General features: G+C 37.4%; 1 protein-coding gene across 8 annotated transcripts in view; it reads left to right on the top strand.

Annotated features, from left to right (window-relative positions):
- The window catches only part of PPP3CA (protein phosphatase 3 catalytic subunit alpha), a 309,291-nt gene that overhangs the window by 235,623 nt on the left and 56,242 nt on the right, over window positions 1–17,426 (top strand). For all 8 annotated transcript variants that reach the window (XM_078069001.1, XM_036095790.2, XM_078069002.1 and 5 more), the window contains 3 exons: window positions 4,024–4,135; window positions 5,651–5,796; window positions 8,602–8,741. In XM_078069001.1, the coding sequence (XP_077925127.1) occupies window positions 4,024–4,135; window positions 5,651–5,796; window positions 8,602–8,741 (398 nt within the window). The remainder of the gene's footprint in view (window positions 1–4,023; window positions 4,136–5,650; window positions 5,797–8,601; window positions 8,742–17,426) is intronic.

Here is a 17,426-nt window from a genome sequence, read left to right as displayed (position 1 = left end):
GAGTTTGGATCTTTTCCCAACCAGCGTACATCCTTCACTTAATTGTCCTATGACTGAGAGGTGTCCCTTTTGATCGGAATGTGTCACAGCGTGGAGAGTTATTGTAGAAGGCTGGTTGATGTATATCTGAAGCTGTCTATTTGCTTTTTAACTTCCTCCCTCTTTCACATCTTTCTTTACTCCCCTATGCAAGTTTTCAAGAACACTCATCATCAAAAGGCATAAATTACAAAAATAAGTCATGGCACTACTGTTATCAGTGAACCAATTAAACTAATGAAGAAAACGATATCCTTGGCAAAATGATATCCTTAGTGCTGCTTCACTGGAGAAGACTGATAAACTAAATAGGAGAAAACCATGTCTATGATGGAAATTAATAAAAATCTAGAGGGTGCTCAGTTGTTCATACTTTAAAACTAATTTTAAGTTGTAACTAATTATTTCGAGTAACACTGGAAAGACCGTGAAGGTCCAGTTGAAAGTCATTAGTGCAAGGAATTTACATCTAGCCCCACAAAAAGGCCAGTGTAACTTGCCTCTCTGTTTCCACCTTAACCAATTAATTCAGTGAGCATGTTGTGCAAATTAGCCATCTCCTACCACATAGATGAAAAGAACCAATTATTTAACTAATTTGCGTTTCATGGCTTATGGGGGTAATTTTTTTTTTTTTTATGAGACTCTCCTTTTTAAAAAATAATGTCAGGTTATGATTTCGTTTCAGACCGACAGGTCTCCAGAATGTTAGAACTTTAGATGGCAGAACAGTTGCCAGCAAGACAGTGTTGTCCTTGGCAGCCCTCGCCCACCAGATGTTGAGGGTGAAGTCTGGCAGGGCTCCACTCTCCAGTCCTCTCTTGCCCGTTCATTTACCATGCCACTTCTTCCATACCGCCTGCATTTGTGGTTTTATTCCACGTTTGGGAAGATATTTTATTCTTGCCACGGGGGAGAAGGAAATAAAATGTGAAAACAGGACTCTTATTTTGAGGGTGTGCTGAGCCAAGAATTTGGAAATTGAGTTATGTTTTCTTTCTCCCTTTCTTTTTCCTTCTCCTTCTCTTTTCTTTTTCTTTTCTTTCTTTCCCTCCCTCCTTCCCGCCCTTCGGTGTTCCTGTCTTCCTTCTCATTTATAGGAAAAGGAGCTAATATTTCTTAAACTCCCACTATATACTAGGTGCTTTACATCCGTTAAATAACAAGGATATTAAATGTGCATTGAATCATTGAAAAGGTAAATAAGTATGAAAAACATATCATAAAATATTTCTGTATCACTCTGTGAGGTTTCAGTTATGAAAAAGCTACAGAAATTAAAACTAAAAGCAGTAGAGCCATGTGCTAATGTCGAAACAGGATCTTTAACAGCCGGCGAGAGAGAAAATATGGGTCCTAAGAAGTGACTCCTCTAGCATTTAACTGGGGTTAGAAATTTGCGTTTTAGATTTTAGTTGGAGAGATAATAGCTTTGCTTAAGATTCTTACAGACAGAGCTAATCTGAAGAGTTCAGAATTGTGGTTACATTTCCAAAAGGATATTGATTGGGAGGCGGCACAAGGGAGCCTTCTGGATTTGGTTAGTAGTTTCATGAGATTATACATATATACCGACTCACTGACTGGCATATTTAAAATATGTGCGCTTCATCGTATGTAAGTTATACTTTAGTAAAAACAACAGCAAGAAAATCTTTTTTAAAAGCAGCTACAGTATGGCCAAAACCTATATTCTTTCTCAATATAAAAATAGAATATATTAGATATAGCAATTTCAGTAAATAAATATAATTCTTAAAAGACCTTACATTCTCATCTTATTCCAAACTAGACATCCAAAGTTAACAACCAATAAGGAAACTGTGTGTGTGTGTGTGTGTGTGTGTGTGTGTGTGTGTGTGTATTTCTCTAGTATTAAGGTACAACCTTATAAAGTTTAAATTAGGAATAGTTTTCTCATTGACATTAATAATGGTTTATAAATATCTTCTCTGAAATGCAAGACAAGTTTGAGTAATACTCCTTTTGTGAGAGCATGTAAATGTGCCCTGAAAACCAGATACATAGGAATCAGAGACTCATTGAGCCACCATACTACCCACTGGGATAACAGGGAATTGCACCATCAACTGATCATAATGCCTTAAGGATCACTTGTATAGACCATTTGGTTAACTGTTCAGAAACAGTAATATCATTTGTCACATGAACTTTAGCTAATAAGTATAATCAGAAAATGATAATTAGACAATTAAAGTAACATATATATATAAAATTTGATGTCAACCCATTATTTTTGTTTACTTCAGTTATAATTACATAGTTGGAGACAATATCTTACTTGAAAAACACAATAATAAATACTTGCTTTGATAATTAGTATTTTCTCCAAGACTTGGACTGTATATTCAAACATAATTATTATTTCCACTCATTTAATAAATTATTATATAAGCTGACAGAGGTGATTATTCTTCACAGGTATCACAACAAATGAATCACCAGTAGCTTTTCCCAGTGGACATTGTGCAGCATATTTACTTTATGTTGGAAAGTTCCTTATAAAAATGTAATTGTTGTATGTTTTTTGGTTTCAGATTTTAGTAACCAGAATCAGACTTGTCTCAGTATTTTTGTGGTTCTATATCTTCTTAGCCTCACTTTTAGAACATAAACTTAATGAGGAAAAAAGAGCGTACTTCTTTTCAAAGAGTGGTTTTCTCCTCCCTGTGGGTTCTTGATGAATGCCAGTGAAGGATAATGAAATTGATGTTAGTCCTTGAGTATCCCGGTGATCTTTAATGCACACTCCAGGATGACTGTGTCAATGGAGGCTTATTCCAAACCTGGAGAATTCAAAGTGGACCTTCATTTTTACACGAACTGTAATACCCAAGTAATTAATTTGAGAGTTGTAAGGTATATGAAATGTTTCCTGTAGTTATTAGCAGCATGTATAGTGAGATTCCCTGGCCTTCAGTTTAATTATATTTATATGTAAAACAAACAAACAAAAAACTTAAGGCTTTATATACCTAAAACACTGAAATAAAAGACAAGGTGATGAGGGAGAAGAAAGCTAGTGAAGGAGAGAACATAATAGAAAACAGAGACACGGGGCACCTGGCTGGCTCAGTTGTGCAGCGCGGGGCTCTTGACCTCAGGTGGTGTAGAGATAACTTAAAAAATAAAATCTTAAAAAAAAAATGGTGTTATACGCAAAGAATAAATCATGGAACACTACATCAAAACCTAATGATGTAATGTATGGTGATTAACATAGCATAATAAAATAAAAAAATTAGAGGAGAAATTAAAAAAAAATCACATCAGTTAATAAAGCTATGAAAATAAAAAATAAAAAAAAAAGAAATCAGTCAGCCTGAGCCTGGTGGCCAAATTTTGTCTTGCCTTTCCTTCCCAATTCTCCTGTTTCTATTACTGTTTTTTTTTTAAGATTTTATTTATTTATTTGAGAGAGAGAATGAGATAGAGAGAGAGAGAGAGCATGAGAGGGGAGGGAGGGTCAGAGGGAGAAGCAGACTCCCTGCCGAGCAGGGAGCCCGATGCGGGACCCGATCCCGGGACTCCAGGATCATGACCTGAGCCGAAGGCAGTCGCTTAACCAACTGAGCCACCCAGGTGCCCCACTGATTTTTTTTTTAATAATTTGTTTTATAAAGAGAGGTGTCTTCATTTGTTAATTGCTAATCATGTTTCTTCTCATACTTGTACACCAGTATATTTTGAGTATATCTTCATTCAGACTTCTTCCAATAGACCCTGTAAAGTCCATTGTTCTCTTGCAGTGCGTAGATACTCAGTGCATGCATATAAACGTTGGCCTTGTACTAAAGTGATGTTTTCTGTTTGATTTTTAATATCCTCCTTAATAAGGCCTAGCCTTTTGGTGACTTTTGGTCATAGTCACACATTAGTTCATGTCTTCCTCATATGTGAGCAACGGGATCCTTAAGTATAATGGGAAAATATTTATTTTTATATTATTCTTATTTTTTTCAGTGTGTGCTGTATTTGTGGGCCTTGAAAATTCTTTACCCCAAAACACTGTTTTTACTTCGTGGAAATCATGAATGTAGACATCTAACAGAGTATTTCACATTTAAACAAGAATGTAAGTATACTTCAAGCTTCTTCCTTTAATGCCATATGTGCTAGTCATTTTAGTCCACACCAAGAGCACATGATGATAGCCAGTGCTTAAAAGTCAAAAACTTAAAAAATGACACTATTTTATTCTATGTCATTCTATATTTCTTTCTAAGCATGGACAATGAAGAGAATTCAGAATTTCTTTTTAAGTTATAAATTTTCTATAAAGTGATCTGAAAATTTGAATTAATATTTGATGTAATTTGTCCTAACAAACAGTGATTAACTTAGTTTCTAAAAATAGCCAGAATACTACTATTCAGGGGAATAATTTTACCCTTTCATCTCAAATCACTCAAGAAAAGCAGATGGAGGGCAAATTCAACTGTGCCTCTTTTGGACTTAATAGATTTACTAGCCTCTAGTGGATTTTACAAAATTAGAGATGACGTCTTCCTTTAGACATAAATACTAGGAGTGAGGAGAACTTCATATAAATTTCATTTTCCTCCTCTCTTAATTTTCCCTATTGTCCAGTGAAACAAATTTCTCTCTGTCATTTAGCCCTATATTCAGTGGAGTACAGAGACTTTTCTCAGAATATTAGATATAAGTCAGTAAGGGAAAAACAATGTGCAGCGATACAGAAACAACTTTAGAAAATTTCTTGCTATCTCCTTTTCTGTAAGATCATTTAGGAAGATTAGCCAGCTTTATAAGGCCATGTTTCTGTTGGTCTCCTAGTTGTTTGTATATATAATTTTTGAGATACATCTGCGTATCAGTAGCAAGGTTATATGCAAAAGTTCTCTTGTCTGCTATACAAAAAGTTACTACAAACTGTAATATAGGGATGAACAACAAAAATGCAAAACAGTAGATTTAAAGATTAATAATACAGGTATTCCCTGCCTTTTGAAAGTATGTCTTATGTCACTTTGCATTTATGAAAACCTACATTAACCAAAAGAAATCCAAAGAGAATTTTTGCTTTTAGGAAGAACAGTGAAAAACAGAAATAGTGGTCAGTGTTATACTTGCAGTGAGCACTTCTAGAGGCGGCGCTCAGCCTGAGCAGTGAGTCGCCCTGCCAAGCCCCTTCCCTGGGAACTACACTCAGCACCTTACCGTCAAGCTGCCAGGGCTTTGAGCCCTGTCCCTGAGCATCTGGGGTGTATCTTCATTTATTTTGTGTATCTGTTACAAGTAGTGTCTTAGGATATCAGGAACGCCTAGGAGGTTCTTTTGTGGATCTGGGAACGCCCCCGCGATTTTTCCGTATAAATTAATGGTAATTGCTTCGGCTTACCAAAGGTTTCATAGGATCCCTAGACTTTCGGATAGCGGGGGAAACCTGTGATCGATCTCGTCAAAATGTCTTAGGTAATCATGTTTTGGAACTTTGCAAGGTGTAGTTCTATGCTAGTAGTATAATGCTGGGAAGGAAACATTAAAAAAAAAAAAACCTGTTTCGAGGAAATGATCCTAGCTATGAAATCCTGAGTCGATTATTTGTTTTGGGATCATGTTTTAAAAGGTAAAATAAAGTATTCAGAACGCGTCTATGATGCCTGTATGGATGCCTTTGACTGCCTGCCCCTGGCTGCCCTGATGAACCAACAGTTCCTGTGTGTCCACGGCGGTTTGTCTCCAGAGATTAATACTTTAGACGATATCAGGAAAGTAAGTTCTATTGTTTCGGAGCCTCGTTGCTCGTTAATAAACCGGAGACATGAATGTCCCTGTCTTTTTCACGAACTCTATCCTTCTGAATTGAAATGATTTAAAACTGTCACACATCTCTTCTCTCTGTATTCGCTTTTCTTCAGAAAGAAACATATATTTATACTTGAAAGAGTTTTTATCTCGAAAACCTCAGGGTTCCTTTTACCATGTGATAAGTGTCATTGAAATGTATACTGTTTGATTCCTGAAAAATAGATGCCTTTTCATTTCCCTTTGGCTGGTGTTAAGCAACCCATTGTGTATTCATAGTCTATTAGAGCTAGAAAACGTTGCTTCGTTCTTGGGAAAATATCACAAGTCGACCTTTAAAATATGTCCACATTATCATTTTTTTAAAAATCTATTATTTTCACAGCTTAACACATTAAAGCAACAATCTGACAAAAACGATGGTGATATCCTATTGGCTGTATTGAGAGGCTAAGTGAAAGTTGATTTTTTTGAGGTATTTTTTTACTTAATTTAACATTGGCTATTAACAGTTGTTTTAGCCAGCAAAAGGATGAGTTAGATTGAATATGCAAATATCTTTTTCTTGAGAATATGTGATAATATGAGATAGTTTTATGTAGTAGAAGAGACAATCTTTTATTTATTATTATTATTACTGGTTTGCTCAATATTCTTGGAAAAGTTCCCTGGCTTTTAAAGAAAAACTATATTTAAGGAAATAAAACATTCAAATTCTACCTTAATACTCTCTCATTAAGGTCCAAGTTTCCAAGTGTAAAAATAATACAATAGTTAGTTTCCCATCAGAAAGGAAATGCATGATTTTTATTTTTAAAGTCAAACAGAAGTACATTAAATAAACCTTTGTTTCCTGCTGTGTGAGTTTGTGTCTTTTTTTATAAGACACCACTACCCATCTGCTTCTAGAGTTCTGTAGCACACAGAGCACTGGTATTTGCTCTCTGTTTAAAGTATGAGAAAGACATGACACTGAATTGTAGTCATTTAGCTGAAGGAGAGAGTGGTTCACTTTCTGTATGAGTTCTATAATCTGATGGACTTTTGTAATATCATCTAAACTCTTACCATAAATTAAGTAAATTTTAGAACTATCACCCACTATCCCCAGAACTTACTTTCTGACATGTTTCAGATATTCTATTCAATTTTCACATGTCATTAAGCTCTAACCTTAGCCATAGAATGATTTTTAGGTTTGCCTTGTGCCCTATGTCAGTTAGAGTTTCCACCATACTTACTTTATTTAATTAATTTTGTAGTTGTTTCTTCTTCCTGTTGGTGGTATTAATTTCAGAATGCACTTTGTAACTTTTCCAGAATATGTTCTGTATCCTGGTTGCCTTACCAAACCTTTAGCTGGGAACTCATAGTAATCAGAAAGACTCCCCTCCTTTGCTGTTCTACCCCTAATAATATGTTCTTCTTTCTTAGAAAGAAATTCTGTATTTTTATGAACAAGCATTATTTTTCTTGGATGAATTATTCCAAAAGCATAAATTATTTAAGTCACTTAAACAAGCCTAAGTTTGCAATGAATATTTTACGGATAACATAATGGTTGAAATATAGAGGATCTTGGCTTATTGAAGTTTTTCATTGAGTGTTGAAAATGTGAGATACTGTTTCATTCTTTTTAGATATCAGTAAAAAATGGTGTGTAGCAAAACCATTTTTTATGTCACCTTTTATGTCTCAGGAAAAAGAATTTGATCGGCTGCCAGGCTGGCTCATATATTCACCTTGCCCTATGGGTTTTTGAAAAATATTGAAGTATTGAATATGAAGAATATCAGTTCTTAATAGGTTTTCATAGCTGTTTTATGCTTTTTTTCAAGAGACTATAATGTCCGCTAACTTCACCGAAGATTCTTTAACTGCAGTTAAAGCAGGATAGACTACAAGAAAGTGATAGTGTTATAAAATTGTTGGTGAAATGTCATTTCCAGTTATTATATTGCTCTTGCTTTCTAAATACACCTTTTAAAATTGAGGTATGACCTTGCTAAACATTTATAGCTGGAAAATGGATTTCATATGAGGGTTTTGGTAAAACTATAAAGCTTAGAGCTGAAGAATGACCAGCTAAATTTGGGTTTATTTTACTGCTTATCATTCCTCTAGGTTTGTCACTACTAAGATAAACTACAACAGGCTTGTACTCTAATTCGGAACTTAGATAGCTCCTAATAGTGAATATCCAGAATGCCGTACAACGAGTGGCTGCTCTTAAAATGAAAGCCGTTTGTTCTCAATGTCATATCATTCAGTATAAACACCGTACGTTGTTCTCCATACAGATTTCTAAGCCTCAGCTTAATGGAGGCAGTAATAGAAATTTCCCCAAAGATAAAACAACATAGAAGCTCCTCCTCAAGAAGTGAAACACAGAGTCACATCAACTGGTAATGACTAAAATACTTAGATCCAATAAGTAAGGAGGAGCGAGAGAAAAGATAAAAAGTAAACTGGGAGACAGTAAAAGAGAAGCAAAGAGTAGGAATTAAAGAAACAAGAGGGAGGTAAAGAGTGAGGTGAAGACACATAATGAAGAGGCTCATCTGGGGGAAGGAGGGAAAACTGGAGAGAGAGAGGAAGTATGGACAAAGGGGGAGGAAGGAAGGCAGGAGAGGAAACAGGAAGAGAGGAAGAGGGCTGCCCTCACCAGGCACTGCGCTGGGAGGAGGTCAGGGACTGCAACAACACTTGTATTTTCTGAATTCCAAGCTTCCAAAGATTAGTATTTTGCTCTCTGTCTTCTATTTTTCTTAGTTAGACCGATTCAAAGAACCACCTGCTTATGGACCTATGTGTGATATCCTGTGGTCAGACCCCCTGGAGGATTTTGGAAACGAGAAGACTCAGGAACATTTCACTCACAACACAGTCAGGGGGTGTTCGTACTTCTACAGGTGAGGACAGACGGCTCGCCTTCGGGAGCACACTGGGTTCATCGATGTTCTAAGTTATCGGTTCATGGGTTGCTTGATGTGTTTATGATGTTTATATAACTTCTCTAGGAAACAAGGCTAAATGAAAGGTTCACTTTGCAAGCCTGGTTCAGATGGGTTCTTAGTGCTTGCAAAAGGAAAAGATAAATAAAACATTTGTATAAATACACAGATACGTTATCTGTGAAGACTAGAAAAGGCATAAAAGAGGCATGTGGTATCAGGGTGGCGAGGCAGCCGAAGAAGATAGCAGAATTTTAGTAGAAAATGTGTTCTGTTTCAAGAACTGTAGAAAAAAATCCAATGCCAGCCTTGATTTTTCATTCAATTACATAATCACTTAAAACATTTTTTGCCCGTTTTTCATAACTTAAATCAGGAAAACAATTTTATATCTGTTAATTAAACAATATTGAAGTTACACTTAAATTTTCTTAAGTTTATTAGACTTCCTGGGTAAATGAAAATTTTCAGGAACTCAGTACATAAGGACCATAGTAAATTTATTTTTAGCACTTTGACAAGCCGGTTTGCAAAATTGTGACAGTAATTTTTATACTTGTCAGTGTAGGGGAATCTGCCCATTCCAACGTTTCAGAGCACCTCAGAAAGAAATCGGCGACACAGTTGGGTGTTTGCATCCTCAGGATTTTCTAGCTGTCTCAACTCTGCATTTGATTAGCCTCAGTTTCACTAGGTGCTCTTAGCATCGGACATACAGTTGATGTGACAGTGGCTAGAGTGACAGGAGAAGAAGGTTGTGGAGAAATCGAGAATGTTAAATTCTACAAGACATAGTCTTTAAAGAAAACAAAACAAAAACTTACAAACCGAATGTGACGTGCACTGAAGTTGATGCTTAATTCCCACCCTGCCAGGGGAGCAGCTGGGAGGCTGGGGGGTGGGGGTTTCCCATGCACTTACCTTCTGTCTTGGGAGCAAGCAGCCATCAGCCTCTACATAAGGTTGAGCAGAGTTTGTTCAGTGGTGGAACCTTTTGTTCCCTATCTTGAGTTTTCCTTACAAGGGAAAAAGTTTCCTTTTCTGTATCTGTTCAAGTGATTGAGAAATTAGTTTGTGAACAGAAAGTCTTGTTTACTGTCAAGCATCCTTCAAAGAATACTTTTTGTTATAAATATTAATAAAGAGGTTTGCTCTGAGCTTATTTATCAGAAAGGTTACAATTCATTTCTGTGTTTTGGAAATTTGGGCACCGAGTCGAATGAGTCTATTTTGGGTGAAATGAAGAAGCATGGTAAAATCATTTCTGCAAAGCTTAAGGTTTATTTTCAATAATTAATGTGGAAGCAATATTTTATTAAATTTGCTAAAAGTTGTAATGAAAAGATAAATATTGTTGAAATATATCAAAGTGCAGTTATCGATTTTTAAAATCTGGTGTTAAATCCCTCATCATACTGTGAGTGTTTAAATCACTTACTTGATACCACTGAGTTGTGCTTCACTATCACAAAAGCAAACAAAAGCCAAACCTCTTGATTCTGATGTTGAGGCACATTGCATTGATCTTTCCTTTCATTCGCAGTATATATAACATTCTTGTATTAGTTTTCTGAGTCAGCTGTTCAAAGAAATCATATTCTAAATGAGGTTCTGTACTGAACTTACATAAAGTTATGGTATTTTTGTTTTGTTAATATAGACACAGATGTGTTTACATCAGCGATAAAGTCCATCAACTAGATAATTCGAGGATTATTCATGTTTTCACACTTTTGTTCTCAACAAAATGGTAGTTTGACTCCTCTCATTAGAGGTTCTTTAGTATCTCTAGCCATGACAAATGCTGAATATCTAAATCCACAGCCTGTAGACTCCGATGAACGGCAAAGCAATCTGGATTCTGTTTTATCTAAGGAGGAGAAAAATGACTCTTTCCTTCTCTTAGAGCTTTTTGATTCTTGTCTGTAGTTCCCTTGAAGGGGTCAAGGCATCCTCTTTGGCTGCACTTTATAAAGCTGATCTAGAGGGGCACAAGGGAGAGCAATAAAATTGGTCGAGAAACTCGGTGACAATTACCTGTTTGAGTTATTGGCAGTTATTTTGATGGGCAACTCCCAATTTTATTTGACACATTTATAGAGTCTGCATATTTAATTTCCTATGCCACCCTAGCCTCTTCTAACATAGTGTCTGGGCCGTGATTTAAATAAAATGAAGTTCTACAGAAAAAGGCATCAGTAAGAATGCATGAATGCTGCCGTGAGTTAAGAGAAGAGAGCCAGTGTGACGGGGGGAAGGAATCCTCTGCTTTGGCCCCAGTGCTACCATTATCTTTGTAACCTTAGATCGCAGTTTGCGAACTCAAATGCCTATAATGTCCAGGCAAGTACTTGAGATATCTGAGACAGGCCAAGCCTTACACTGTAAAAATTTGCGAGGATCCTGACAAACTGGAGGTAAAATTTTCATTTTCATGTAGACCAAACAAAACTGTTGGCTGGATTTGGTGCTTGGGTTGGCAGTTTATGTGTCTGCCTTGGATGAACCACGTAAGCTTTGTGTTCTAGGTTTAGCTTACTTCAAAAGGAGTGAGTTACATCAGACATTCTGAAGTTCCTCTCAACTCTGACACTTAAAGAACATCTTGACAGTCATTTAAAGTGTTTCTGAAGCTGCAAATTGCGGCTCACTCAAATCACTGCCTGTCTCTTAATCACCGATCAGCCGTGTGTCTGCTTGTCATGTGCAGCCCACCTTCCCTTCTGCGGCTGACTCTTCTGCCAACCCCTTTCACCTGGAAATCCTCTGGTTCTTCCTTCTCCCACATCCCGATTCTCCTCTAACTTATCCAGCAGATCCCTGCCTTCCCTGCTGCCCTTTCTTGGTGGTCCTACTGCTTTGGACATTTTTTTCCTTCACACGTTTCCCTGGAACCTCACCTGTTTGCTTAGCTTCCTTATAAACTGTATGTAAACTTGGTGGTTTGCTGAGCTTCCTTATAAACTGTATATAAACTTTTCCCTGGAACCTCACCTGTTTGCTTAGCTTCCTTATAAACTGTAAATAAACTCGGTGTATATAAACTGCATATAAACTCAGATCTAGCCCCTTCATCTGTTTATCTTTCCTGAGCTGGACTTCTCTATTTCTAGGTGGCTGCTGGAAGTTTTTATCTTAGATGGCCCATGGTCACCTTAACCTGAACTCACCTTGCCTGAAAAGGCTTATGGTTTACTTCCGCACTGGGGATTCCTCCTGGTTTCGCTTCTATTAACAGTTCTATTAAGACTCATGCAGACTAGCAAATATTTTCGCTAGTTCTTTTTGCATTGAAATCACCACCAATCAGTCATCACATCTTACTGACCCTTTCTTAAAAATATCACCAGCACCTAGACCACTCTGCCTTCCCTTCTTCCCACTCTGAGTTCAAGACTTTCGTTTTCAGTTCATTGAAATCACATCTAAATTTCAGAACTTCCTTCCCACTCCCTCTTCCAAATCATATGGTTTCCCTAATGGGTATCCTTTTGAGAATTCATTCACTCATTCAATTATTTAATAAACATCAGTTGAGCACCTAGTATATATGCCTTCTGTGAGGCTTTATAGATACTCAGAGTACCTGCCTTTGAGGGAGAGTACCTTTGAGTGGCAAAGACCCATACGCTATGACAAATAAAATTCAAGGTGAGAAATACTGTGAGAAATGTGGAGATTATCACACACACTCACACACACACACACGCACACACACACACGTATACAGATATACACACAGAGTTGGGGGACCTAACCCAAACAGGGGTAGATTGGAATTTAAGGGACAACACGTGGTAGAAGTGTCATTAGACCTGAGTTTTAAAGGATGAACAGGACATATCCAACCAGAGTCATCTGGGAAGGCCCTTTGCAGGCAGGGAAAGTGGCGTTTATGAAAATATGATGGAAGAGAACACATCTAGAAAAATGACCATCTGAATGGTCCCCTTTTACTTCTCATCCCAAATTACAGTCAGCTGCTTCAGTATACACTAATGCTGAACATATATATAACTAAGCTATTGTACTTTTATTTTTATATTCACTAGAAATGTACACGTGTTTGCACCCAAAAGATTGCTCATAGCAACCGTATTCATAATAGCCAAGAAATGGAAACACCCCAAATATCTATCTATTTAATAGAATGAATTATAAATTGTAGTATATCTACACACCTAAATACAGCAAATGAGAAGGGGTTCACCAAAGCTGCACATAACAACATGGGTGAATGCCACAAGGATAGCGATGAGTGGAGAAAGCCAGATACTAGAGCGCATGTTGATCATAGCATTGAAATAAGAGTTTAACATTACAGAAAGCTAATCTATAGTGTTCAAAGCCCGAGTGGCAGGTACTCTTAGTGAGGAGGCAATAGTGACTCGAAGGAGCTATGAAGAGTGGCTGGGGTTCAGGTAACGAACGTTCTGTGTCTTGATCTGAACACTAGTTACAAGGGGAAGATAGATCATCCATTTGCAGTCTTCTGATTTGGGTAGTTTTTTGTATAGATGTTAAGCTTCAATAAAATGTTTGCCTTAAATAAAAATTGCTCACTGCTCCTGAGGCAGCCCGCAGCCAGGTGCAAGCAAGGACTTAAGCTCTGGCAGGAGAAGTTGGAGCCCTTCCAGACGTGATACCTAGTGGGTAAAATGAAATTAGTTGGAGAACCCTGGGGCAAAGAAAAAAAAAAAAAAGAACCGTGGCAAGCCCTGGGAACAGGTACGCCTGACAGCATCCAGTGACGCCGGGACACCCCAGGGCTTAGGACCCATTGCCCAGCACCCAGAAACAGAGGAGGAGCTTGGCTGTTGGGCAGAGTCCTCCCTTACTGCTGGACTGAGAAAAGGTAAGGACACCAAGGAGGCAGCAAGAGGCTTCCTCCCAGCCCCTTAGCAGGGGTTGTGGGCTGTCTGCCTCAGCTTTGCTGACCCCGGTGAGGGAAAGAAACCTTTCCATCTCTCACCTGCTAGACTGCCCTGTTGAGATACTCCAGCCGTTGAGTGTAAGCTCCGATAAGCTGACAGATTGCTGCTAAGCATTTAGGATATGAAGACAAACACAATAATGTCCATCTCTTAAGGCATTCAGTATCGCTGGAGAGCAGATAAATAAACATAATTTACACTACAACATGATGAATGATCTCTTAGACAAATACGTTATGGGAGCATGGTGGACGCAGCAGTTCTCTACACTCCAGAGTGAGGTAGTTTTGAGGGGAAGGGTTTATAGGTGATAAGTTAGCTAAGACTTGGCAGAAGAGTAAGCTTTTCCAGAAGGAAAAAATACTCAGTAGAAATAAAGACAAAAAAGCTTTAAAAAAAAGCATTTTAATAATGCCGGTTGGCTATATCTTAGTTAAAGAGACAGAAACCTGGGAGGCTTAATTCAAGGTCTAAAGCATGGTTTAATATAGGAAGGAACAAAAATAAGAGAATAAACAGAATGAGTCTAATAATAACTATTTTCTTTAATGCCAAAACAGTTTGTCTCCCATTTCTTACGTTTGTTTTTTCTACCTTCTTTACCTTTGTGCATACTCAGTCTGCGTCCGTCCCTCTCCTGCTTTTATTTTAACTCCTTTCCTATCTAGTATTCCCCGTATGTCATTGCCGTTAATGATCTAACATGAGTCACAACCAATAAATTTAAGTGTTAAAAAAAAAATCAACGCTTTAAATTTTAAGATCTAATTGGCTTTATTAAACAATTCATGACCTGGGCAGCGTCCCGGCTAACAAGTAGGGGGCTCTGAGGGGCTGGACAAAATGGAAGGTTTTTATAGGAAGGAGGGTGGGGTGAGGGGTTATTAGCAAAAGGGAAGAAAATCTTGTTTCAGGCCAGTCACGTTGCCTTAGGGGGAGGGGCGGGGGTCTCACACAGATTACCTCATCGCCTTCGGTGGAGGCAGAAGGCCCATGTGACAGATTACCTCACCAATGCAGGTCAGAACATTCCTGATTGACTAGTTAAGATTTACTTTTCTGGGGAAAGCTGAAACTTCCATTAGGTTAGGTATGAAGCCCCAGTTGGTGACTTGGCCTAAGTGATGCCATTTTAGGTCTGTAGGTTTCTTTTTCACAACAGCTACTACTAGAATCTGGGGTTGCTGACTCACTTCTATGCTGTGATCTTTCTTCCACAACATGGTGGTGGAGAGAAAATTAGGAGTTGTTAAATGTCTACCATTCTCAGTTGGGCCCTAGACTAGGGAATTTATATATTGCTAACTCAATTTAATCTTTATCTTGAGTCTATGATATAAATGCTACCGCCTGCATTTTTACCAGTGAGGTAATTCAGGCTCAAAGAGGTTAAGCAATTTTCCAGAGTTTACACAGGAAATTGGAATAAGAACCCAGATCTAAGGATTCCCACTATTCCATGGAAATTTCCACCTCCTTTTCTAAGAGGAAAGCACTCTTTAGTGCTTAAGGAATAATCATGTACCAAGAGGGAAAAAAAAAAAAGCATTTTCAGAGAGTACAGCTTCTTCCCCAAACATATTAGTGCATGCTGGTAAATGAATATCACAAAGCTGAAAGTATCACTGGCCTTCACCGATCTTTGCATTAAGTCTTCTTTCAAGACATGTTCAGCACACTGGGTTAAAAAAAAAACATACTAGGGTTGCCTGACAAGGGTTGTGAGTAGGACTGAGATCCAGCCAGCCCTGTGCTCAAAAGGAGGCCATGGGCTCATGCTTGGGCTGACCAGCCTGGAGGAAAAGGGGCTCTTTCTCCTTGATGGGCATAGAACACCTCAGAAGCTTCACCTCATTAATGCAAAGAAAACAAAAAATATAACATGGGATAGGTATTTTTCAAAATTTTTCCTCAGACCAATGTGCTTTCTTTATTTCATAATATCTCAATAAATGCTTTACTTTCCTACCTAGATAAACAATATCCTCCAGACAGAAACTACACCTTACACTTACCATACCACCCTCCCTGTGCCTAATACAGTCTTCTAACAAATAGAGCAAATCACCGATGAGTCTTTGACAAATTATTGGGGAATAAATGATTTTCCAGCTCCCTCTGTGGCATTAGGGGTTCTGAACCCTGTTTTCTCTATCGTTCTACATATATCTTTAGTGGTTTTTAGCTTGAACACTTTTTGGTATATCATCCTTTCCATTGAAAAACATAAAAATGTTGTGAAGTTTTTCTTCACCTAATATTATTAAAGACTTTAATGTATCCCAGGCAGGCAGTTGACCAATAATGGGAATCTAGATGATTTCAAGTATTTTCTGAATGTATTTAGAAAAATGTTTGTAATTCTTAGAGAGTTTGAGTATTTGATTATGTATGCCTTTAAATTTCTAAAGATTTTCTTCAAAATGAGTTCCTTCCAAGTAATAATACAAGTGTTCCTCACTTAATGCTATTAACCTAGCAGATTGCTGCAAGGTTAATTTTATTTTCTTTAGATTGCCGTTAAAAATCAGATATGTTTTTCCATGAGGGAACACTTTAAACACATAAGGGTATCAAACTTAGCATGAAGAAAATGTATTAAAATTATGCTTTCATAAGACTAGTGTAGGTTCTAACAAAAGGAAAAAATAAATTTAAAAAGTGCTGCCAAGCCATTTGCCCAAGGACAAAAAGTGACAAACCTAAACAAACAAACAACCTCTTTCAGTGCTACAACAAGGCACTAAACTATCTTTTTAAAGAAGTATTTCAAGGGCACAAGAAATAAATGGCTGAAAGAGATCGGGAAGGAACATTATTGGATGCCACCCTACACTGTCATCCCTTGGCTGGGCACTTTACGGCTAAATAGGTTCAAACATCTGTGCTATTTTGTAAAGACCAACCAGTGTCTCAGCAATTAAGCTTTCTTTTGTTGACACACACTGATCTGGAAAGGTCATATACTCACCTTTTCCTAGGGTAGAACACCAGCCTTTAAAGATACATGTTGGTCAGCTCTTGATCTAGGTACCATATGGACACGTTTCCATGTGCGTACTCTTGGGTCATCTTCAGCCTGCAGGTTACACTAATGTTCATCAGTTACATGGTCTATTTACTGGACTGACCTGGGACAACTAGGAAGTAAAGGCCTCGTGAAGGTTGGTCTCCTCTTTTTCTCTCCTTAGCAGATTGCTAGAATATTCTAGAATACCTATACATACGTGTACAAATGCACATAAATGTGTGCACATGCACAAAGACTATTTTTTATTTCAGATTCCAGTTTTGCAAAGAACTGAATCCTTTTTATAATCAACATCTCTACTCTGGTGTACCATATTAATGGTATTTTTTTTCCTTTTGATCAGGGAATTCTTACAAAAACTGTAACATAGAAACTATTTTCATCTTCTCTTTTATAATAAATTATTTGAGTGACATGTACTCTTTAGTATTTCTTCAAAGTGCTGTTTTTATGGTTGCTGTATTATTCCTTATAGTGCATGTAGTTTAGGTTCTAGTGGGCATCTGCAATTTGTTTATATTAAAATGAGCATTGGTTTGCTGTCCCTTTATTTGAAACACCTAAAATTTATTCATTTTTATGACAAACATTTATCTCATGAAAAATTCGTAGAGCAGAGACAAAGTGATTGCCAAGGGTTTTACAAGTTTAGTTTGTAATTTGAATTTCATTTTTAAT

The sequence above is a fragment of the Halichoerus grypus genome, chromosome 3 (genome assembly GCF_964656455.1).
Source record: "Halichoerus grypus chromosome 3, mHalGry1.hap1.1, whole genome shotgun sequence".
NCBI classification, from domain to species: Eukaryota; Metazoa; Chordata; class Mammalia; order Carnivora; family Phocidae; genus Halichoerus; species Halichoerus grypus.
Note: the sequence above shows the minus strand (reverse complement) of the source record. Positions and strands in the feature narration are given on the sequence as shown.